Raw genomic sequence first — 26,918 nt, 5'->3', positions numbered from 1 at the left:
ATGAATGAGAATTTAAGAGATCATAAACTAAAGGAGCTTGTATTCTTGGTGATGGCCAGTAACTGTAGAGAATACTGTGGATCTGAAAGTGTTCCAAGATTTACAATCACCAAGGAAAAGATAATGATAAATGTTAGGGGATGTGAGAAAACTGAGACACTAATGCATTGTGGGTGGAGTTGTGTTTTGGAGAGCAATTTAGAACTATGCCCAAAGGGCTGATAGCCTTTAATCTAGCAGTGCTACTACTGGGTCTGTATCCTAAAGAAATCATAAAGGAGGGAAAGGAACCATATATGCAAAAATGTTTGTAATAGCTCTTTTTGTGGTAGCAAAGAATTGGAAAATGAGTAGATCTCCATTAGTTGGGAAATGAATAAATAAGTTATGATTTATGAAAGTAATGGAATATTATTGATCTATTAACTGATGAATAAGCTGATTTTTAGAAAGGCCTAGATTTACACAATATTTACACAAACTGATACTGAGTGAAACAAGTAGAACCAGGAATACACTGTACATAGTAGCAACAAGATTGTGCGATGATCAACCATGAAAGACTTGGTTCTTCTCAGTGATTCAATGATCCAAGGAAATTCTAATAAACTTTGGTACAAAATGCCTTCTGCATCCAGAGAGAGAAATATGAACTCGCTGAATGTAAATCAACACTTGCTATGTTCACTTTTTTTTCTTTTTCTTCTGGGGTTTTTTTTTTTTCTTTTGTGCTTTTCCCCTTTTGCTTTGGTCTTTCTCTCCTAATATGAATCATAAAGAAATATGTATTTTAAAAAATTAATGTACATGTATAAGGAGAAACAATATAAAAAGGGAGAAAAATTTACAGTTGCTTATCAGGAAAGCAAGGCTCTAGGATGGAAGTTCCTTTAGGACTTGATCTCTGGTACGGATAAAAAGGCAATTAGAAAGCTATGGAGGGGATGATAGAAGAGAAATGTAAGTGCAAGGTCCCCAACTATGATATCCTTTAAAGAGATAGTGATACATCTTCCCAGCAGGGCTGATTATGAATAATTATTTTCCCTGGTTCTCACATCAAAGAGTTGTCAAAGAAAATTGGGTAGTGGTGGTTGGGGATTCTTATTGCTTAAAGAGTTGGAGAGAGAAATTCCCTCCAGATTAGAGGGATAGCTAGTTCTTAAGTAAAATGGTTGCATTTCTAGTACTGATGGCTGCTCCCACTTCTGTTATATCCTATGGAACTTGGCTTTCCACTTGAACAGCTACAGCTGTTCACTGAGTAACTATGGGTAGCTTTGTTGTACTGTCTGTCTCCTTACTCAGCAGTCTCTCACATAGCAAGAATGAGCCTCAAATATAGTTGCATTCCTCCCTCAAGTCCTGAAACCATATGCTCTGCTATAGCTCTTTCAGTCTATTGTGCTGCAGATGAGGTCATATCTTCAGGGTTACCTACTACTACTTTGTGCTTCATATAAAGAAAGACCAGTGATTGGGATCTCTTTTCTGTTAGCTCTCCCGGCCAATGACTACGAGGTTGTCTTCCTCTCAGAGAGCTAGACTGCATGAGAAAGTCAAACAAGGCCAAAATCAGTTCTGCTCTTTAATACTCTTCTGTTTGATTCTTCTTTGAACCAATTACTCCTCTGTTCTATTCTTTAAATCTTTCAGTTTAACAATCATCTAACTTACAGTCAGAATCCCATTTTACTTCTTGCCTGTTATATCTTCCTAGATAACCAAATATTCCCAAAGTTCTACTTCCTCAAATGGAATATAATGGAGAAACTATTCTATCTTCAATGTTCTATCTATCTATCTTCTCCATTATATTCCTCTGTTTTATGTAAATGTTAAATAATACACTAACCAGAGAAGATTAAAAAAGATTGATGGACTTGTTTTCCCTGGCCACAACATCTTATAGTGCTTTCTCAGGTCTCTGCAGGTATTTGGGAGTTAGAACACGAAATGTGTAGCTTAAATTTTAAGATCTCAGTCTACCAATACTTTTGCCTTTCATATTTTATGTATTATGCTATTAACAAAATCAAAAGCAGTTGGTTTTTTTTTTTAGTAACTTCATAAACTTTCAGTGTGTGTATGTGTGCATGTGTATCACACTAGGCCTGCTTGAATTTCATCACACAGTACAGTGATTCTTTCATGTCTGTCAGAGAGTTGTCTTTTCTGTCTCTCATGGAAGTGAAGTAAGGGATAGGAAGGAGAGAGAAGGAAGGGGAAGGAAACAAACACTAATTTAGTGCCTACTGTATACCAAACACTGTGCTGAATACCATAAATATTTTCTCATTTTATCCTTATAACAACCCTGGGAGGAAGATGCTGTTATTATTTGCATTCACAGATGAGAAACCTGAAACAAACAGTAGCTAAGGGCTTTGTCCTGGGTCACACAACTAGTATCTAAGGTCAAATTTGAACTCATCTCTTCCTAACTCTAAACCTAGTACTCTATCTCCTGTGCTACCTAGCAATTTGTCATTAATTTCATTACTAACAAACATTTCACACTTTATTTTCAGTGCCAACAACCTAGTTCAGTACTTGCTCTTCACTTGCATAATAGGTAATAAGATTAACTAGAGATCCTAACAAAAATGGATTATTTTAACCTCACAGATATTAGTAACACATTGTGGGATAAAACCAATAACTGTAATATGACTTTCATTATTCAAAAGATAGAATAGACAAATCCTACCTCACACACTACCTTGGTCAGGTCAGTCAACCCCAGTTGCCTCCTCTCCCAAAAGAAACAGAACAGGCCAAGAAGTGTTGGAAGGGGGTGGAGAAAGAATTGGTTTATATATTAAGAAGATAAACACGTGTGATTTTATATTTTTATTTATTCTCTGTATACCTGTATATGTACAATATACCTGTATATGTATTTGTCTTCACCATTGGAATATACGCATCTTACAAGTAGGAATGGATGATCTCTTGAGTTCCATGAGAGGAGAAAATGTTTTGTTCTTTGTATTTTAATCTCTAACATAGAGCACAATGCCTGATAATACAGTAGGTACTTAATAAATATTTATTGATTTATTTATTGATATGAGGAGATCCAGGAACCATTGAGGAAAATCTTATGGAGAGAATTTGAGTAAAGATAAAGTCTTTAAAGATAAGTCAATAAAGAATTGATATTATTACTGGATTATACTACAAATAATACATATAAGAATATAAATCTGGTACAGAAGTATGATATAGTAGTATTAGAAGATCTTGGTTATCTAAACAACTCCAGAGATCCTGCTATCTTTCTCATAATTATAACAGCTCATAATTTCTAGATTTAATAATAATCTCATTTTTTCAAAAAATAGAGAAACCTAAAAAAGAAATTCTCTTCTGAATCTGACTTTTACAAACTTGAAAGAAGTGCCTCCTAGGCTGGAAGGGATAGGAATCTTGGGGGAAGTGACCAATCCATCTTTGTGATAAAATAGTAGAGGAAAGCTGGTATAGTTTGGCATGCATATTAAATTTGGATAGCACAGTTTCAAAGGTTCAGAGAAAGGACAAGAAGAACCCCCTACCCTAAAATTCTTCATGGAAAATAAGCCCAAAATTCTGATGACATAAAAGGAAGCAATTCCCATAATGAGAAAAAGGGATATTGCCTACAGATACATAACTGCAAAAATAACTAATGAACCAACTTCTATTTTTAAAAGATATAAATAGAATATAGAAATAACAACAGCAAATATATGGTTTTTTTTTAATTGTATCAAGATCATTAGAGCTCAATAGAGGATAGATGTTAGAACAAAATGTATTATGTTAACAAAAGGAGGTTTACTTAGCTCTAACAAAGCAAAAATATGTAATAAGATACAAAAGCATTTTGTTTCTATAGATGTGTCTCCCCTTGTCTCTATAAAGAAACATGTCTGAGCAGCAAGGCAGGCTTTGGTCTCTTATTATCTTCAGACACCAGGTTGAAAGATGCCTGTGGAATTTTTTATGACTAGGAATATTTGTCAAAAGAAGCAGGAGCTAACCAGGTCCTGGGAACAACTTTGATACCTTTTATAGAAAAATAGATGAAAGAGAACCCTAGTAAAAACTGGCTCTATCTCATTCAAAATAAACGAAGATCAAGGAGGAAAAGTAAAATAATACAAATGAGGTTTTTTAAAGTGAAATTAAGAGAAGATGAAAGTTAAAAAAAAAAAAAAAAAAAGGCTATGATCAGGACTCAGGATGAACAGGATGAAAGTGACACTTTGTTTCCTCTAAGAAGATAGTGAGAGCATTTTGTAAGTTCAAGTTAATAGACCTAGATGAACTATATAGTATGATAGGACTCTTGGAAGAAGTGATCACTCTGTCAGAGATTCTGTGGCAAAGAAAATAGCTGGACATATTAACCATACTTATAATTTCAATACCTATAGAATTGAAAGAATTGTCAGATTTGAAAACTGAATGATTTCTGAAAGATCTGGAAATTGGGATCCTTTTCAAAGTCCTGGAGAAGTCAAATGTCCTGATTTTCAAAGAAAAAAAAGATAAACTGCAAACTAGAGATCAGTAAACTTGATTTCAATTTCTGGAAAAATTATTTGATAGATAATTAAAAGGATAGATTATTAAAGATGTAGTTGTTAGAATGCTGACCTTGAAACTAGCAACTTGGTTATACTCTGATATGTACTATGTGACTTTGGGCAAGACATTAAATTTCTTAGTGCTACAGACAACTCTTTTAAGTCTGTAAGTCACAGAGAAAGTGTAAACCTATGTTGGTAGGAGAAATTTTCACACCTTAGAGATGATTTTGCCAATGAAATCACAGGTCCAGTTCTTATTTCTATTTTTAAAGGGATGATTAATAAATATTTAGGAAATGAAGCCATAGTCACACAAATTCAGTATTATTTCATTAAGAACTAGCAGCATTTTTAGACTTAGATCAAGGGAGTGCTAAATGAAAGATAAATAGCATCATGAAGGGTCTTTAGATTATGCCATTTAAAGATCAGATGAAAGACCTGGGGATTTCTTGCCCAAGAAGAGGGGTACATGATAGCTGTCTTCTAATATATCATGTAGAAGCCTGCTTAGACTTGTTCTGCTTTTTCACTAGGGAGCAGTGTGTGAAGATACAGAAAGACAAATTTAGAAACAGAAAGAAAAACTTGCTACCAGTGCTTTCCAAAAGTAGAATCAGGTACTTCCCCCTCATTGTAGGTCTTCAAGTAAAGACCAAAAGACAACTTGTCTGATATGTTCTAAAGTAAAGTTTCTTAAATTTTTTTCCACTTATGACCCCTTTTTACATGAATCCCCCAGGGATATATGTATATCAAATAAGTGTACAAATCAAACATTTAATGATAACAAATCATTATTTCATGATCCCCACATTCAGTTACATGTCTCCAGAGGGGATCACAGCTCACATTTTAAGAAAATGAGTCCTAGAGCATATTTTTGTTTATTTATGATTTAAACCCAATAACCTCCGAATTCCCTCCAACTATGAAATTTTCCAATTCCAGCCCTAACACTGATGGCTTTTAGCCCCAGTCAAAAGAAATTAAAATGGCCCTGATAAAGAAAGCCAAAGGAAGTGTTTGCTGCCATCTGTCAATAACAATTGGGTTCACTTGAATTATTATGATATCTCGGCACCAAACCAAGAATCTGCTCATTAAATGTTTTCATACAATCATAAAACATTAAAACTAGGTGGGATTTTAAGTCCAAAATTTCAGAGTTGACAGGAAACAAGTGAAAACATCCTTGCTAGAAGAGTTCTTGGAGAGCTAAGCCACCCCATCCCTTTACAGAGGAGGGAAATGAGGTCCAGAGTGTATAATTATCTATGAACAGTTAAGGAGCATCTCTTCTATACTGGTGATCAGTATATGCAGCTATTTAAGAGCAGAGCGAAGACTAGGACCTTCATTTCTGATTCTATCTAGTTCTCCAACTATACTACAAGCATGATTTTCTTTTTGTGGAATTAGAAATATCTTCTTTTTAATTGAAGGTATCATTCTATGTACATATGCTTTATGCTGTCATTGTACTATGTCATCATCCTGAATGATTAACTTTCTTTTCTTCTTCAGATTCAATCTCTCAACACAAGATCTGTCCCTATGAAAATTACCTAATGCCATAAGGAAAAAGAAGTCATTCATCATTTAGACGGCCATTGGGAACAAGTTATGAAATGTTTTTTTCACATGTAAATTAAAATCATAAAGTAAAAGTATAGAAGAAATGAATGATACAATTTTGTGCATCTTTAATGTGGTTTTTTTATTGCATGTTTTTGTCCTCAAGTAAACAATGATTCCCTGAATCTTGTACATGATATTGGATTAATAAATCCAAATGGTGTGCTGGTATATTAATGCACTGATGCCTTTGTCATAAATATCAAGTCTTAAATGTTTTCATAAAAACAAAAGAAACAACATGCTACTAAATAAAGTCTGAGGTTTTAATAAGTTATGGAAAAATAATTACACAATAGCAAAGAATTAGAAATTGAGGGGATGCCCAGCAGTGGGGGAATAGCTGAACAAATTGTGTTATATGATTAAATGGAATATTACTGTGCTATAAGAAATGACAAACAGATTGATTTCAGAAAAACACGGAAAGAATTATGTGAACTGGTGCAAAGTGAAATAAGCTAAACCAGGAGAACATTATACACAGTTAATAGCAGTTTTATTCATTGTTCAACTGTTAATGATTTAGCTGTTCTTAGCAGTACAGTAATCTGAGACAATTCCAAAGGTTTCATAATGAAAAAATACTATCCATCTTGGAATCTAAATGCAGATTGAAGTATACTATTTTTCACTTTTTGGATTTTTTTTCATACATGTTCAATCATATAAAACATTATTACCATATTAGTCATGTATAACCTGTATCAGATATATATAAGCTAAGAACTAGATATCAGACAGACTCTCAAAAGGATCTCTTTTTTTTTTTTATTATTATAGCTTTTTATTGACAGAACATATGTGTGGGTAATTTTTCAACATTGACCCTTGCAAACATTTCTGTTCCAACCTTTCCCTTTCTTCCCTCTACCCCCCCTCTCCTAGATGGCAGGCAGTCTCATACATGTTAAACATGTTAAAGTATATCTTAAATACAAAATATGTGTACATATTTATACAGTCCTCTTGTCGCACAAGAAAAATTGGATTTAGAAAGATAAAAATAACCTGAGAAGAAAAACAAAAATGCAAGCAGTCCACACTCATTTCCCATTGTTCTTTCACTAGGTATAGCTGATTCTGTTCATCACTGATCAATTGGAAATGAATTGAATCTTCTTATTGCCAAAGATAGCCACTTCCATCAGAATTGATCCTCATATAGTATTGTTGTTGAAGTATATAATGATCTCCTGTTCTGCTCATTTCACTTAGCATCAGTTCATGTAAGTCTCTCCAAGCCTCTCTGTATTCTTCCTGCTGGTCATGTCTTACAGAACAATAATATTCCATAATATTCCTATACCATAATTCACTCAGCCATTCTCCAATTCATGGGCATCCATTCAATTTCCAGTTTCTAGCCACTATGAAAAGGGCTGCCACAAATATTTTTGAACATACAGGTCCGTTTCCCTTCTTTAATATCTCTTTGGGATATAAGCCCAGTAGTAACATTGCTGGATCAAAGGTATGTATAGTTTGATTAAAAAATAAAAGAAAAAAGGATCTCCTTTGTGCAACATATTAATCCGTAGGGATTATTTACTCTGCAACTCAAGATTTATGATTTTGGCCCCACAGTAATACTTGGTGTTGCTGAGGGTCAACATATCTCAAGAAGCCAAAGCTCATTCCCAAAATAAAAGTTTATTGCATCACACTCATAGACAGTCTTTACTAATACAAAAAATATAACTGAATTGTATAATATTTGCAAAAGAATTGAGTTGATATATTTTAGAAGGCTTAGAAAATCTATATCGAGGGCAGGAGTCAAAATTGCAGAAAGTAGACAGGACATTACCTGAGCTCTTCCCAGCTTGCCTCAGAATCAATGTAAGATCAAACCTCTAAATGGAGTTTGAAATGACAGAAGCCACAAACATTTGGAGTGTAATAATTTTTCAGTTCCAAATATCTTGAAAGGACATCAGGAAAGATCTGTCTCATTGGGCAGGGGAAAACTCAGCCTATTTAATGAACTCCCTAAGAAAAACTCTCCAGAGCCAGATGGATTTACAAGTGAATTCTACCAAACATTTAAAAAACAATTAATTCCAATACTATACAAACTATTTGGAAAAATAAGAGAAGGAATCCTATTGAATTCCTTTTATGACACACATATGGTGCTGATACCTAAACCAAGAAGGGCCAAAATAGAGAAAGAAAACTATAGAGCAATTTCCCTAATACATATTGATGCAAAAATATTAATATCTTAGCAAAGAGGTTATAACAACTTATCACTATACCACCACACTATAACCAACTGAGATTTATACCAGGAATGCAGGACTGGTTTGATATCAGGAAAACTATCAGCATAATGCCCGTATCAATAAACAAAAAGAAATGATATGATTATCTTAATAGATGCAGAAAAAGCATTTTTTTAAAAATCTGTTCTTATTAAAAACACTAAAGAGCATAGGAATAAATGGAGTTTTTCTTAAAATGGTAAGTAGCAACTATCTTAAAATCATCAGCAAGCTTTACATATAAAAGAGAAAAGCTTGAAGCACTCTAGTAAGATCAGAGGTAAAACAAGGTTGCCCATTATCACCACTATTATTCAATAGTGCACTAGAAAATGTTAGCTTTAGCAATGAGAAAGAAAAAAAAAACTGAAGGAATTAAGAGTGGGTAATGAGGAAACAAAATTATCAGTCTTTGCAGATGATATGATACTATGCTTAGAGAATCCTAGAGAATCAACTAAAAAGCTACTAGAAACAATTAACAACTTTAGCAACGTTTCAAGATATAAAATAAACCCACATAAATCATCAGCATTTCTATGTGTTACCAACAATGTCCAGCAACAAGGGATAGAAAGCAAAATCCCGTTTAAAAATAAATGTAGATAATATAAAATATTTGGAAGTCTACCTGCCCTAGACAAAGTCAGATTTACAAAATACTTTTCACACAATACAGTTATATCTAAACAATTGGAAGAATATCAAGTGCTCATGGGCTGGCCAAGCAAATATAATAAAAATGACAATTATACCTAAATTAATGTACTTATTCAGTGCCATACCATTCAAACTGCCAAGAAATTAGTTTGTAGAGCTAGAAAAAATAATAACAATTCATCTGGAAGAACAATAGTCAAGAATTTCAAGAAAATTTATTGGGAGGGGATACAAAAGAAGGTGCACTAACTGTACCCAGACTTAAACTATATCATAAAGTGGCAGTCATCAAAGCCATTTGGTACTAACTAAGAAATAGAGTAGTGGATCAGTGGAATAGACATAATAGTCAATGATTATAGTTATCTAGTGTTTGATAAACCTACAGACTCCCAGCTTCTGGGATAAGAACTTACTACTTGACAAAAATTGCTGGGGAAACTGGAAAATAATATGGCAGAAACTAGGTACTGAACAACACCACCTAATACTCTATACTAAGATAAGGTTGAAATTGGTTCATGATTTAGCCATAAAGAGTGATACTATAAGCAAATAAAGAGAACAAAGGATAGTCAGATCTGGGGGGAAAGGAGGGATTTATGACCAAAGAAGAATTAGAGACCATTATTAAATACAAAATGGATAATTTTGTGGTATATGAATATTATGGAATATTATTGTTCTGTAAGAAATGACCAGCATGATGATTTCAGAAAGGCCTGGAGAGACTTACACGAACTGATGCTGAGTGAAATGAGCAGGACCAGGAGATCATTATATACTTCAACAACAATACTATATGATGATCAATTCTGATGGACGTGGCCCTCTTCAGCAATGAGATGAATCAAATCAGTTCCAATAGAGCAGTAATGAACTGAACCAGCTACACCCAGGGAAAGAACTCTGGGAGATAAGCTATGAACCACTTCATAGAATTCCTAATCCCTCTATTTTTGTCCGCCTGTACTTTTGATTTCCTTCACAGCTTAATTGTACACTATTTCAAAGTCTGATTCTTTTTGTACAGCAAAATAACTATGGATATGTACACATATATTGTATTTAACTTATACTTTAACATATTTAACATGTTTTGATCAACCTTCCATCTGGGGGAGGAAGGAGGGAAATGAGGGGAAAAATTGGAACGAAAGGTTTTGCAATTGTCAATGCTGAAAAATTATCCATGCATATATCTTATAAATAAAAAGCTATGATAAAAAAAATGGATGATTTTGATTAAATTAAATTAAAAAGGGTTTGCCCAAACAAAACCAATGCAGCCAAGATTAGAAAGGAAGCTGAAAGCTTGGGGGGCAGGGGAATTTTTATAGCCACTGTTTCTGATAAAGGTCTCATTTCTAAAATACATAGAGAATTAACTCAAATTTATAAGAATACAAGCCATTCCCTGTTATGGGCCAGAACTCTGAACTTGAAACAAAGGATTCTTACGTGATGTTAAGTGGAATTGATAAAGACAATGGTAGTTCAGTACATGCACTTAGTACTTACTATAGTTCCACACGATTCACTTATGATAACAGATCATATAAGCTCGGACAAACTCAGCTAGAATCAGAACTGGAAGACACAGAAACCAAAACACATTCAGGAGGACCTCAAGAAGCTGGGAGAGGCAGAGAACACAAAGGACTGGTGGCAGGAACTCAAGCTCTCAGAACTAAGAAAAGAGATAGATTCTATCTCTAAGCTAACAGAGTCCGGGAAAGGAGATAAGACTTTGAAGGAGATAATAAAGGATTTGAACTTTAACACCTGGCTGTACTTGTGGCAATTACTGAACTGAAATGAAGGCTGCTTCCAGAGATCCCAGGGAAACCGAACCAAAAGAGAACTAAAATATATTTTGGCGTCCAAATGTAGGATCAAGAACCTTCATCTGTGACTCAGAAATTAGGGTGAGTACAAGAAGGAAACTTAATAAAAGGCTAAAGTAGCATTCCAGTTAAAATGGGACAAATGTTTAGAAAGCAGATTTCTCCACCTCAAGGAAAATTTGTCAACAGCTTGGGTAAACTCATTAAAAGCCAAGGTGCCAACAAGCACCTAGAGAGTGAAAGAAAAAGAGAGAAATTTCGAAACAAAGAAGACCTAAGAAACATCTGACACTGAAAGAGCATGACTGATAATGAGACTGTTATAGAACTTCAAAACCCTCAGGAATCATTGGATTCCCTGAGATAAAAAATTATTAATAAGATTGATACAGGACTTCAAAACTTGCAGGAATTATTGGATTCCTGGCACATGAAGTAATGGACAATAGATTCCTTTTGGACTATTTCTAGGATTTATGGACATAATTCCTCATGTTGATTCATGTTGTTACATAACTACTAGCCTGTGCTACTATGTGCTTATGTAACTTATGTAATTATGAGTAATACTTCCCATGTTGATGGATTTATGTATACCTGTTTTAAGAGTGAGACCCTTCAGAAACCCACTAATCTGATTTGATTTCCCATATCCTTTGGTGTTTTTAATCTCCCTTCCAGAGACATCAGAGAAGAACCTCCCTTTATGGTGTTTTCACCCCTTTTTTGAGGAATCAGGGAAGGTGTGATCACCTCCTTTTTTGGGGTTCTCACCTCCTTCAGAAGTCAGGGAGGTCATGACCACCTAGGTTCTAAAAACAAAAGAAAGTGGAAGATATTATGGACCAGAACTTGAAACAAAGTGCTAAGTCAGTGGAAATGATAGAGACAATGGTTATCTAATTTAGCATGGTTCAGTATGATTGATGTAATCCTACAACAAATAATGGTTTCCTAGTGATATAATGATTGATGTGTACTCATGTGGATCATATAAGCTAGGAGCCTTAGCCAGGATTGAGATTTGGAAAGAAGGCAAAGGACTGCTGGAAGGAGCTTAAGCTCTCGGAACCAAGGAGACAGATAGGTCTCTAAGAAAGCTAACTGGTGATCAATAGAATAGGTTAGGTTCAAAGGACAAAACAGCCAATAACTTTAATAATCTAGTGTTTGACAAACCCAAAGAGCCCGGTTTTGGGGATAAGAATGCATTATTTGACAAAAATTGCTGGGAAAATTGGAAATTAGTATGGCAGAAACTAGGCATTGACCATACTTAACCCCATACACCAAGATAAGGTCAAAATGGGCTCATGACCTAGGCATAAAGAATGAGATTATAAATAAATTGGAAGAGCATAGGATAGTTATGAGATAGGAATTCATGACCAAAGAAGAACTAGAGATCACTATTGACTACAAAATAGAAAATTTTGATTATATCCAATTGAAAAGTTTTTGTACAAACAAAACTAATGCAGACAAGATTAGAAAGGAAACAATAAACTGGGAAAACATTTTTACAGTCAAAGGTTCTGATAAAGGCCTCATTTCCAAAATATATAGAGAATTGATTGTAATTTATAAGAAATCAAGCCATTCTCCAATTGATAAATGGTCAAAAGATATGAACAGACAATTCTCAGATGAAGAAATTGAAACTATTTCTAGCCATATTTTTTTTATTATGCTCCAAATCATTATTAATCAGAGAAATGCAAATTAAGACAACTCTGAGATATCACTATACACCTGTCAGATTGGCTAGAATGACAGAGAAAGATAATGCATAATGTTGGAGGGGAGGTGGGAAAACAGGAACACTGACATGTGATTGGTTGAATTGTGAATACATACAGCCATTCTGGAGAGCAATCTGGAATTATGCCCAAAAAGTTATCAAACTGTGCATACCCTTTGATCCAGCAGTGTTTCTACTGGGCTTATACCCCAAGGAGATACTAAAGAAGGTAAAGGGACCTGTATGTGCCAAAATGTTTGTGGCAGCCCTGTTTGTAGTGGCTAGAAGCTGGAAAATGAATAAATGCCCATCAACTGGAGAATAGCTGGGTAAATTGTGGTATATGACTGTTATGGAACATTATTGTTCTATAAGAAATGGCCAACAGGATGAATACAGAAAGGCTTGGAGAGACTTACATGAACTGATGCTGAGTGAAATGAGCAGAACCGGGAGATCATTATATACCTCAACAATGATACTGTATGAGGATGTATTCTGATGGAAGTGGATTTCTTTGACAAAGAGAAGATCTAACTCAGTTTCAGGTTGATCAAGGATGGACAGAAGCAGCTACACCCAAAGAAAGAACACTGGGAAATGAATGTAAACTGTTTGCATTTTTGTTTTTCTCCCCGGGTTATTTATATCTTCTGAATCTAATTCTCCCTGTGCAACAAGAGAACTGTTCGATCCTGCACACATATATTGTATCTAGAATATACTGTGACATATTTAACTTGCATAGGACTGCTTGCCATCTGGGGGAAGAGGTGAAGGGAGGAAGGGGAAAAATCGGAACAGAAGTGAGTGCAAGGGATAATGTAAAAAAATTACTTCAGTTTAGGAGTTTCACTGATGAGAGACAGTTTATCCCTCTCATAAAAGGATTAATTTTAGGATTGTGACAGACTTGGGTGTGTAGTCCTTTAGGTATATCATCCTAAAAGTAAATGCAGATAGAGTAAGCAAGATAGCTCCTGCCCGGGAAGAAAGAAATCCCCAAAAGATCTAAATGTAAGTCATCACTACATTAGCTGTGCTCTCTCCATCTTGCACTTGATCTACGAGTAGAATTTGGTGAGGTTTCTAGTGCCCTTTTTGCCAACTTCTGAAAATTACTTTGTATATATTTTGTACTTATTTATCTGTGGTGCATATTCTCCCCCCACCTTCCATCTCCATAGGCTCTATTTTTGTGTTTGTATCCTGTAAAACAGCTCTTAGAACATAATTAGCACACAATACATGCTGATTCAAGACTGAAAGAAATAAAGAATTGAATTTAATATGTTAAGAAAATAATTGTGACAATTAAACTTTTTGTTCTCCTAATGAGCCAATAACTATTTTGAGTGGCTGTAGCATGCAGGACACTATATAATACTAACATAGCTGGAAATATGTTTAAAATGATTGTACATGCAAAATTTATGTCAGATTGCTTGCTATCTTGCGGAAGGGAAAGTATAAGAGGGAAGGAGAAAAAATTTGGTAGTCAAAATTTTACAAAAATGAATATTGAAAACTCTACAGGTAATTGGAAAAATAAAATACTATTAAGAAAGAAATACTAAAATAGTATGAGGGCTTAGTGTAAAAATACTATCAGAAAATGAATAATACATTCTGCAAATCATAGAAGTATTTTACAACTTTTAAAATTCATATTTAACATAATTTTTAACACCTCTGGTATGTGTAGGAGGGGCAATTTTCACATGTTTAGGACAACATTCTATTTAGTAAGAAATTGTCAGTCCATAATCTCAGCCAGGATACTGAGATATATCTTCTCAAAGTATTTTTCTCCAGTTTCCCAGGCAACACTGTCTTTAGAAGGGGAAAGAAATAATCCAGTGGTTGCTGAAATTCTAAGTCTGGGAATCAAGGCCACTGGTTTGTTCCCAGCCAAATTCTGTACCAAATGAGAAGAAGAATTTCTTTTATGACTCAGAACATATTTTGTGATTGACATTCAGCAGAGAGAATGCCAGAAAGAAATCCAATGTAGATTCATCAGCTCTCAGGGCCCCCAGTTTCTTATGGGACCTTTCTTAGATAATTTATCTTAATTATTCTTATTCTTCTTATACTCTTTTTCCTTTTTGTTACTTGTTCTTGGTATTACATGCTCAGTCTTTGCTAAATTTCTAGGTTTGGGCAAGGGCTGACTCACATAGTTTTTTAAGACACTTATAATTATAAAGCCCTTTCCCCTAATCCTCAGAGTGACTTTGTATGGTGAGTAATAGAAGCATTGTTAGATATAATTTATAGATCAGAGTCTATAGAGAACAAGTTTTCCTAAGAGAAGTGGCAAAAGAATGTTATCAGACAGATGTATGATCATAATCAAAAGTGGGGTCATGTAGTGAGAATGAGAGATAACCTATGTGAACTCTGTATTCTTTGTAAGAGAACTAACCCCTCCAATGATACTTTTCTGCACTCATATTTATTAGTTAACTGATCAATAATAATTGATAGCATTTATGTAACACTTTAAAGGTATCTTCATATCCTCATAACAACTTTGGGAGATGTGATATTAATTTCATTTTAAAAATAAGAAAACTGAAGCAGACATCAATCAAATATTACATATGAAAAACCTCAAGAAGGCTGGTATTGCTGCTCTGTGAAGAATGTTATTTAGAAAGAGATTGAAAACATTTGATAGGGTCAAAGTTGTGAGGAGATTGAATTGCCAGGAAAAAAAATGTATATTGAATCTTAGGCAATAGAAAATCACTGGAGTTTATTGAGCAGGGATTGTATATATGTTTCATGTGATCAGACCTGCAATTTAGAAAAATTATTTGATGTCTGTATGCAGAATGGATTCAGCTTGGGGGTAGGGGTGAAACTTGAAGTAGAGAGACCAAAAAGGAGGTTTTTGCAATAGTTCTGGGTAACTAAGGTGGTATCTGTATAAGTGAAAAGGTAGCCTATGCAAGAAATGTTTGGAGATAGAAACAACAAGGTTTGGCATCTAACTGGATAGGGGAAGTGAATGAGAGTGAGAAAGACAAGTGTACTCCTTTGTTCTTTACTTTCTGGCCCCAAGTTTCAGCAATATTACTGACAGTTACTGTTTTTATTTTATCTGTGTATCTCTAGAACTTAGCAGAGTGCCTGGCACATTTTAGGTTTATAATGAATAGTTACTGAATGAAGGAAGATAGAAGCAGAAAAATGACTCATTATTTTAACTTTGAACTAAAGAACTACTAAACTGACATTGCCAAAGAGATTATTTAGCTAAGACCCTCCAACGGTGAAGCACAGAAACAAGTAGCAGAAAGAAGCTCAGTTACCATAAGACTACCAGAGACATTCAGCAGCCCAACAGCCATCACAGACACCACACATTCATTGTAAACACATTGTTCATCCTTCATTTTGAAAAGAACTTATAATATCACAAACAAGTAAATTGTGTGTGAATTGAATTCCCTGAGATTTAACCTACTTTTAATTATGATGGGATTTTTTACTTTCAATATAACCTGTTTTTGCCTATTCCTTTTATGCTGAACATGAACAATATGGTGTTATTCTGAACTTAACACCATACAAAATAAATATTTCCACACACAAAATAGAAGAAGAGAATTTTATATGGAACATAAAGTCTCAATTATGTATAATTACTTTTTCTTTAGTTGTAATTAATGTAGCATTCTTACATTATAAATTAACCAATCAACATTTATAAAGTGCCTTTTATGTGTCAGGCATTGTATTAAGCTCTGGGAACTCAAAAAGGCAAAAGTGAACCAACAGATTCATAGAAAAAAGCACAAAGAGCTTACAATTAATGGAAGGCCTTTAAAATAATAAACACAAGTGTATTTTAGTGTTCTTTACTTTTTTGTTTTCATCAAAAACATCTTAATCTAAACTCCAATTTTATTTTTTCTATTTTTATTATACATACAAGTTCTTATGTACATAGACTTATAATTAAGTAATAATTGAATTTCAGTATATTACTGTTTATAAAAAAAACTTATTCAGTCTCATTTACTATTACTTATAGCAAATCTCCTTAATTATGGAATTTTATTATTAAATCCTTAAGGTTCTTTGTAATGTTCTGGTTAGCTTTCTGGAGTTGTGGGGACCAGCTTTGTTTTCAGCAGAATAATCACCAGGAGAATAGTCAGGGATAAAGTCCAAAAGTCTTTGTCTTCTTCACAGTCTGTCTCCTCCCCCTTTGGCTCTGCTAGCTTTCTGGAGGCCCTCCAGAATGGGTCTTGGTTTCAATGGAGGAATGCAGGAGAGCCACCAGAAATTGGTGAAGTCTTCTCTCTCAAAGTGCAGGAAGCTGGAGAACCTCCAGGAACCTAATCAAAGATGCAATGTACTCTATTATACTCTCTTATACTCTATTATAAGTACATTATCATAGGTGTCAATCTTGTAGAATAGGTGTCAACTTGTAGAACTATACTAAGTACATGAAAACTAGAGAATCATTATATTAATTCTACAGAGTTAACACCTTTTTTTTTTTTTTAGGATTAAATCAATCATACTGAGCTAGAGAACTATTAATTATCATGCTAAACTAGATAACCATTGTCTTATCAGTTCCTCTGAGTTAATACCTTGTTTCAAGTATACTTCTCCAGAGTTCTGCTCTTTACAATTCTTGTCTATCTTTAAAATTTATTTTCTTGTTTTCATGTATGACAAATGATGTCTTTTGTATGTTTTGTCCAGCTTTGTGATTTTTTCTTTCATATTTTTGATTAATCTTATGATATTCTGCCTGCTATTTTTAAAATATATTTTTCTTTCTTGATACTTCAGAGGGTTGTTTTGTTTCTGTATAGCCAGTATGAACTTTGAAGAACTATATTTGTAATTTAGATTTCTTTTGTTGAGGTCTCTTAGATAATTTGAGTTTTTTCCTGATTATGAGATGTTACTTCGATTTTGAAATGTTTTCTCTAATTTGATCTTCAGATATGATAGCTCTCCCAACCACTTTTGGTGCTATTTAGTAGCCACTTTCATCTAATATATGTACTGTTTTCTTTGTCTTTCAAATGGGTTTATTCTGTATATCTGTTGGTTATTTTTTAAGCTCTGTAACACTCTAGATTTTCTTCTTTCATTGCCAAAGAAATAGAGAATATGAGTTTCAAGTGACATCAACTATTAATTAGTCCAATTTATGGAGGAAAGGAATCTTTATTATATACTCAACATTCAGGCCATTTTTGAAAACCTTCGAATAAGGCATATTATTTCTTTAGATAGCCTATTCCACTTCTAGAAATCTCTAATTATATGCAAACCTTTTTGAAACTAAGGCGATTTTTACCTCTTTTCAACTTTTTACCTTTTGTTCTGCCTTCTGGGCCCAAGCAGAACAATCTGTCCAATATACAACTGCTCTTGAAATACTTGAAAATGGCTCTTACATTCCCTGAGGCTACTCTTTTCTACACAAAATGTACCCATTTCCTTCAACTAATTCTTATGACATGGACTCAAGGTCCTTCATCATTTTAGTTGACTTCTGTATAATCTTCAGTGTATGGATCCCCTTCTTAGTTATTGATGAGGTTAGTGACAGTCAGAGAGTTGTGGAAATCCGCTTTTAGTCAATGCAGATTCTTTGTAAAGGAATTCATGACCCGAAAAATTAATTGGCAAAAATGGAAGTTTATTGTTGGATAGGAAGCCAGTTTTGCTAAGAGACTGACTTCTATAGAGGCAAAGTTCTATTAGGGAAATGGAGGCTGGCACTTAGAAGAGAATGACTTCTCAGAGGGCAGGATCCTAGCATATATACCAAAGAGGGACAGCAAGCTGCTTTTTCTGCAAAGAAATGAGTACAAAGAAACCTGTTATATGAGTAGCTCTTGGCAGGGATCTGGGGCAGCCTGAGACGATCAGACCAGGATCTCCCAAATGAAATTGCTTTGAAGTCTTCCTCAACCTGAATTTGAATAGACATCAGGCTTATCCTAGAAATGGCCCAGTTAGATGACACCACTTAACTTGTCTAGGGAGATATGACTTCCCAGGAGGGCCTGAAACTCCAAGATCAAAAGGGAACACAGTTTCAAAGTGTTAATTTTAAAGGGAACACAGTTTCACTCCCCCTTAAGTTATTGCTGTTTTTTCCCCTTAATCTTGAAAAGAACCGTGACATCAGGGAGATGATACTATGACATGCAGGGGAATTGGATTTATGTGAAAAAGAGCTGTACAAAGTCTTCAGCCTCACTTTGTGCTCTAAAGCTAACTTGATCCAGTGGAAAGATAAAGATTAGGATGCCTGGAAATGGCCCTGAATACAATGGAAGGTCTTGGCTTTTATAAACTAACAAACAGGTCTCAGTTTGTCTGAGACAACACTCCTTCAGAGATTAAGATTAGGTGAGAGATGAAGCAAAGAATGGCCTCTTTTACCTAGGTTTTTAAAAAATCAATTTTAAAAAAATCAAAAGAAGAGAAAGATCCTCATGGTTTCTGGTCAAAATATGAACAATTTCTTTTTACATTCACTCTGAGCCAATCAGGTCCCAAACAATTATACATGGACTGGATCTGAGGCCTATTATTGGTCAGTTAATGAGAGTGAAAGTTAGGTATAGTCTTAGCTTATAAATTCCAAGATATCTTGCAAAGTTTCAGTGATTAAAATCCATATTCCTTGGGCAGAACACCCATAGGTTAGGTATGATACTTTATGTGGACAAAGGAAAGGGAAAGGGAAGAAGAAAGAAAAGAAAAAGAAAAAGGAAAGAGCTATGTTTCCCAACTGGCCAATTCTAGTTGGGTCCCTAGTGGGAGGAAGAGCTCTTACTACTACTCACAGAGGTTGGTGTTAGCCCTTTGTCCTTGAAGAGGACCATGATTTCAGGGAGGTAATGCCATGACATACAAAAGAATTAAATTTAAGTGAGGGAGGGCTGTCCCAAAATCACCTCCTCTTGTTTTGTTTTTGCTATTGTGTTGAGGTATAGATTTGGGGTATCTAAATGAAATTAGGGTTTAGTTGAGGTCTAGTGGCAGGTTTGGGGTACAGGAAGTCAAGCAAAGCTCCCCTGCAAACTCCCCTTGGATTCAGCGCAAGAATACGGCAGTAAATGAGGTCTAGTAGTGGTGCGACTTCCCAATAAAATCATTTATTGGTCCGAGAGCTAGATTGATAAAAGAGGTTTTATTATTGGGTTTGGAAGTAGGAGATAGGTGAAGGTAGAGATAAGGAGGGCACTGGACAGAGGGTCCAGTGGACAGAGGGTCCTCACATGGCTAGCATGTTTGGAATCTCTGCAAAGAGGGGTTCCCAGTGTGGCCCTATATATAGGAGACTTAGCTCGAGGGGCTTTTGGGTGTAGCCCCAAAGTTAGCTCAGATCCAGATGGGGCTGGGACAGTTCTGGATCTTCTATTAGAATTCAAAGGGACCAGGATTTGTGAGTCAAAGGGCAATTACATTCACTAGAGGGGTTTGGGAATCAAAGATAGGAATCTTTCCTACATCAGTTGGATGAATTTACCTGACACATCCATTGTATTTTTATTTTGTTGATAATTATTCACATTTTCTCATCTCTTCTTGATTTTAAGAGATTGCTACTTTTATTTCTCTAATATATCTATTATCCAACTTTGATTTGTCTTTTTCAACCAATAAACATTTATCAAGCACCAAATTCCAACATGATAATCCTCTCAGGAAATTAAAAGAATAAACAGGAAAACCTATATTGTCTCTCCCAAGCTTACTCTCAACCCCACCCCACTCCACCCCACCCCCACACCCCAGGCTACCCTTAGTTTTACTACCCGGGTCCTTGCTTGAAATAGTGTTAACAATGGCAATTGAATCCAAGAAAGCCTTAAGGTAGGGAGGGACAGAGGCAAAAGGAAGTCACCAACTATCATAGAATCTTTTATTATCCAAAGTCCATAGTGGAAAGTTCCTAACAATGGGTTCCTTTCTTATAGAAATAATTACATCAAGTAGGAGAAAAACAATTAGGTGGTATGATGGTAGGTCAGCAGGTAACCAAAAACTTTCAACAAACATCCTCACTGGATTTCTTTTTCATCTATTTTGTGTCATAATTTTAAAATATATTTGCTAATTATTCTTTTTTGTTGTTCTGAGAAGGAAATATTATAAGGGGTAGACTTAGTAACATTGATCTTTTGTTTTTTTTTTCAGTATGTCTGACTGTGACCTCATTGGTGTTTTCTTGGCAAAGAAGTGATTTGCAATTCCCTTCTCCAGCTCATTTTACATTTGAGGAAATTGAAGCAAACATGGTTAAGTGATTTGTCCAAGCTCACACAACTAGTAAATATCTAAGATCAGATTTGATCCCAGAAAGATGACTCCTCCTGACTCCAGGCCTAGTACCTTATTTACTGAGTCTCCTAGCTGCTCCCAACATTGATCTAAATTTGCAGAAGTGTTAACCCTGCAGGCAAGAGCTAGAGATGATATCTGCAATATTCTTGCAGCCTTTAAATTTGGGACAAAACAAAGAAGAAATGGAACACATAATTGAACACCAAATAGATAATTTTGGTTATAATAAGTTTAAAAAATTTTGGACAAACAAAATTAATGCAGACAAGATCAGAGGGGAAGCAATAAATTGGGAAAACATTTCTACATTTAAGAGTTCTGATAAAGGCTTCATTTCTAAAATATAGAGAGAATTGACTCAAATTTGTAAGAAGCCAAGCCATTCTCCAATTGATAAAATGATCAAAGGATATGAATAGACAATTTTCAGGTGAAGAAATTAAAACTATTTCTAGTCATATGAAAAGATGCTCTAAATCACGACTGATCAGAGAAATGCAAATTAAGACAACTTTGAGACACCACTACACACCTGTCAGATTGGCTAAAATGACAGGAAAAGATAATGACGAATATTGGAGGGGATGTGGGAAAACGGGGACACTGATAAATTGTTGGTGGAACTGTGAAAGGATCCAATCATTCTGGAGACCAATATGGAATTATGCTCAAAAAGTTATCAAACTGTGCATACTCTTTGATCCAGCAATGTTTCTACTGGGCTTCTTATATCCCTAAGAGATCTTAAAGAAGGAAAAGGGACCCACATGTGCAAAAATATTTGTGGCAGCCCTTTTTGTAGTGGCAAGAAACTGGAAACTGAGTGGATGCCCATCAGTTGGAGAATGGCTGAATAAATTATGGTATATGAATGTTATGGAATATTATTGTTCTGTAAGAAACAACCAACAGGATGATTTCAGAAAGGCCTAGAGAGATTTCCATGAACTGATGCTAAATGAAATGAGCAGAGATCATTATACAGATCATTATACATGGCAACAATAAGACTATATGATGATCAATTCTGATGGATGCCATTTTCAACAATGAGATGATTCAAACCAGTTCCAAATGTTCAAGATGTAGAGAGTTATCTACACCCAGAGAGAGGACTGTGGGAACTGAATGTGGATCACAACATAACATTCTCACTCTTTTTGATGTTGTTCGCTTGTATTTTGTTTTCTTACTCATTTTCTTTCCTTTTTGATCTGATTTTTCTTGTGCAGCAAGAGAATTATATAAATACATTTACACATACTGGTATATTTTGACATGTATAACATATATTTGATTGTTTGTTATCTAGGGGAAGGTGTGGGGGGGGAGAAGAAAAATCTGAAAAAGAAGGCTATGCAAAGGTCAATGTTGAAAAATTATCTGTGCATATATTTTGAAAATAAAAAGTTAAAAAAAAATTGGGACAAAAAACATTTGCAAAAGTCTTTTGTCCTTATCAAAGGACAAAATCCTGATAGGCAGCTTCTGGTCATTAAAGTTATAGATTTTGCCTTTTGACAGTTGTGACTTATGGAAAGTAGTCAATCTAGAAGTTGTTGACTAGAGTTCAGAACTATGGCTATGGGCTATCACCTTAGTGATTGTTGGATTCTAGTTGTTATGATAGTGAATGGATAGTTTGTTGTCCAGAGCCATTCAGGTGATATTTAGAGTCTGGGCTATAGAGTTGTCAGAAGACCTGGTTTAGAATCTTGGCTCTGTCATTTGTTAGCTGAGTAATAATGATCAAGACATGACTTCTTTGGACTTTCGTTTCATCCAATGAAAAATGAGGTACTCTATAATATATATAAACACCTATATGTATATACATATATAATAATACATAATGTAAGTAATGAATATGTATATAATGTGACATAATGAAGTACTTTGTAAACCTTAAAGAACCATACAAATGCAATTTAGCATTATTATAAGCTATTTGAGCAGATAAAGGATTTGGAAGGAAAGGTCATACAATAGAATGAGATGAGATTGAAAAGAGCATCAAGATTATCTAATCCAATATCCCTTTTAAGGTCTTTGGGGCCTTACCTATAACATGCATTTAAACAGTGGTTGATGAATTATTAAACCAAATTCATAAATACCAAATATATCATGCAATCAATTTTGCTTCCATTTCCATTAAATAACAGCATTATCAATTTCAACTAAGAAGAGAAAGCTAATGGGCTATCTAATCCAAATCCTTCAATTTTATAGATGAGAAAACTGAGGTCTGGAAATCATTGATTTGATTCCCATAACTGGCATCAGGAAAACATTTCCTCCCTTTATTTCAAAATGCTAATTTATAGATGTCACCATCCAGCTTATGAAATTAAGCCTCAGAAAGAATGGGCACATAACTTGCATGTTGCTAGGGATGAGCCTAATTATAAATCTTAGTGTTATTTTCATTTCATCACTGTTCTTAATTTCTTGCATTTTAATAATAATAGTAGTGGTGGGAGTAATGGGAGTAGTAGTAGTAGTAGTAGCATGAGAAGGAGGACAAGGAGGAGGTCAAGAGGAAGAGTGGCAGAGTGGCAGAGATGATGGTAGCAGCAGCAACAGAAATTGGAATTTAAAATAGAATTTTAAGCTTTTCCAAGCACTTCATATATGATATGCATTTTAAGAGAGGAAGAGCTAATTTTCAGTCATTTGTATATGTATTTCCCTACTTTTAAACTATGTATATTCTACAAGCCATTCCCCAATTGTTAAGTGGTCAAAGGATAGGAACAATTTTCAGATGAAGAAATTAAAGCCATTTATAGTTATATTTTTTAAAATATTCTAAATCTCTTTATTAAGGAAATACAAATTAAGACAACTCTGAAGTGCCAGTTCATATCTTTCAATAATGATAAATGTTGGTGGGGAAACTGGGATACTAATCATTGTTGGTGGACTTGTGAACTGATTCAACCATTCTGGAGAGCAATTTGGAACTTTATCTAAAGGGCTATTGATCTCATGCCCTTTGATCTAGTAGTGTCTCTATTACATCTGTATCCCAAAGAGATCATAAAAAGGGGAAAAGAACCCACATGCACAAAAATTTTTGGAGTAGCCCTTTTTTGTAGTGTCAAGGAACTGGAAAATGAGTTGTTGCACATCAGTTTGGGGAATAGCTGGATATGTATATGTATATTGTATTTAACATATACTTTAACATATTTAATATGTATTAGTCTACCTGCCATCTGGGGGAGGGGGGGAGGGGAAGGAGAAGAAAAATTGGAACAAAAGGTTTTACAATTGTCAATGCTGAAATTACCCATGCATATATCTTGTAAATAAAAAGTTATAATTTTAAAAAATGTTATATATATGAATGCAATGGAATATTACTGTTCTATAAGAAATGGTGACTAGGATGATTTCAGAAAAACCTGGAAAGACTTATATGAACTGATGTTAAGTGAAGCAAGTAAAACTAAGAGAACCTTGTACACAGCAACAACAAAAAATGTGATGATCAACTGGGATAGACTTGGCTCTTTTCAAAGATGAGTTGATTCAAGGCAACTCCAGTAGACTTGTGATAGAAATAGCCATTTGCATCCAGAGAGATGATTAGGAGACCGAATGTGGATCACAGATTAGTATCTTCACCTTTGCTGTTGTTGTTTATTTACTTGGGTTTTTTTTTCCTCATTTTTTCTGATCTGATTTTTCTTGCGCAGCATGATAAATATGGAAATATTATTAGAAGAAAAAAACAAACTATATATATTCTATTTTTGATAGAAGATAGAATTGTCATTACAACTTTTCACACAGTTAAAGGTCACAGAATTTGTGAGACAGAAATTTCCCATTCATTGGAAGCAGTGTACCATTGACAACTTCATTATGCTGCAGAAAGGTGCTATGTTGTTATAGAGCTACAGAAACATATTAAACCAAAACAATCAAAAGAATCAGATGATCAGACATCTCTGCCCTTTCAAGCAAAAAGTTTAGACTCTTTACTACATATTCCAGGACTAATTCCCTTTTGAAGTAGTAAGGCATAGTAGAAAGACTGTTGGATTAAAACTTGAGAAAAGTTTTGTTTTGGGATCCCCCTCCCAACAATACTCATCTCACCTCTCAAAAATCTGTTTCCTTCTTTGAAAATGTATTTAATATTCCACTGGCAGCTAGGGAGCTCAGTGAATAGAGTGCTGGAGTCTCAATTCAGTAAGACCTGAGTTCAAATCAGGTCTCAGATACTTACTAGCTGTGTGAACCTGACAAGTAACTTAACCTTTGCTTGCCTTAAACCACTGAAAAAGAAAATGGCAGATCATTCTGGTATCTTTGCCAAGAAAAATCCATGGATCATATTGGAATGCTGTTGTGCAACGGGTCACAAAGAGTTGGAGATGATTGAATAATAACAAATCCTAATACTTATACTTCTTAACTAATTGGATAGTTTTTAATGATTAAATAAGATAACGTATATCAAGTGATTTGTAAACCTTAAAATTAATATTATGATCTTTATTTTTTTCTTTTCTGAGTCTGTTTCCTTGACTATAAAATGGAAATAGTTATATTTGTACTTATTTCATAGAGTTATAGTAAAGAAAGTACTATATTAACTGAATGCCACCGGTAGAAGAAGATATAGTCAATTCTCAACATTCATACATTTAACTTTTTCAACTTGAAGTAGTTATGTGATTTCATTACTTCATTTTCATTTTTGTGGGAAACCATATAATTTTGAAGCTACACAGAGTAAAAAAAAAAAAAAAAGAGAGAGAGACATGATGAGTAGTCTGAGGAGTAGCTAATATTTCAGATGCCTCATTGGTCTTGTTCAGCCAGCCTATCACTTATAAAGAGATCCACATGCATAAGGTGCATATTTTCATTGTTTGCCTTTAAAATTCAAGATTTGGGTTGCAAATATAGTTCCAAAGCATAGTACGAGTTCTTTGGGCTCTGAGCCCAAGTGTACAGTCAATGATGTGGCTTAATGAGGAAATTAAGATGTTAGATAAACTTTATACTAGAATATCTGTAATTTGCAGATTTTGGTTGAGAAGTTTGGTGTTAACAAATTAACAATTCATTATATCTGTACAAAAGAGGAAAATATTTATGGTACTTAGATATCATGTGTTATGAAAGATTAATATTATCTGAAATCAATGATTGATAGCAAGAAAAAATGTTTTGCATGTTTTTATTTTGTGTACTATATTTTATGCATTATTTTATGGTAACTGTGTTTGGAAATGTGCATATTAGCAGAAGTAATAATTTTGTTATAGAGAATTGTATGCAGAAAAGTGTCTTTTCAGTAATTTCCAGCTAAAGATTATAGTTTTTGATGGTCCTGAGAACCTAACCCCCTGTTTCACATAGGTTCAACATTTGTACTTTTCACTTTTGTGTAGTTTTCTAGGAATGTTATCCTCACAAAAGTTGAGGGTTGACTGTATTCATAATCTGGAGAATGTTCAGTTGAAGATGACCAGGATGGTAAAGGTCCTTAAATCAATATCATATGAGGATCACTTGAGGGAAATGAGGATGTAGTCTAAAGGAAAGAAGAATCACAGGGATAAGAGAGCTGCTTCAAATATTTAAAGATAAAGGAAGAATTGCATTTTTTCCAGTTAGATCCAAAAGACAGAATCAGGAGCGATAGAAAGAAGTTGAAAAGAAGCAAACTTAGGTTTGATGTTAAGAAAATTTTCATTATAATTAGAGCTGTTTAAAAGTAAAATAAGCTACTTTGCAATGTGGTAGGTTTCTTCTTTTTGGAGATCTTCAAGGAAAGATTGGATGACTGCTCACCAAGTAGAGAGACTTTTCTTCT

At 34.4% G+C, this 26,918-nt stretch overlaps 1 protein-coding gene across 5 annotated transcripts in view; it reads left to right on the top strand.

The window, feature by feature from the left end:
• MCPH1 (microcephalin 1) overlaps positions 1–6,526 on the top strand; it is a 336,480-nt gene extending 329,954 nt beyond the window's left edge. For 2 of the 5 annotated variants that reach the window (XM_031951145.1, XM_031951144.1), the window contains one exon: positions 6,108–6,526. In XM_031951145.1, the coding sequence (XP_031807005.1) occupies positions 6,108–6,160 (53 nt within the window). In that variant the 3' untranslated portion in view covers positions 6,161–6,526. Of the gene's footprint in view, positions 1–5,116; positions 5,201–6,107 lie in introns of all 5 variants that reach the window. The other 3 variants (XM_031951141.1, XM_031951143.1, XR_004231848.1) reach the window with 2 other exon arrangements.
• Positions 6,527–26,918: the final 20,392 nt, after the last annotated feature.

This window comes from Sarcophilus harrisii, chromosome 2, assembly GCF_902635505.1.
Source record: "Sarcophilus harrisii chromosome 2, mSarHar1.11, whole genome shotgun sequence".
NCBI classification, from domain to species: Eukaryota; Metazoa; Chordata; class Mammalia; order Dasyuromorphia; family Dasyuridae; genus Sarcophilus; species Sarcophilus harrisii.
Note: the sequence above shows the minus strand (reverse complement) of the source record. Positions and strands in the feature narration are given on the sequence as shown.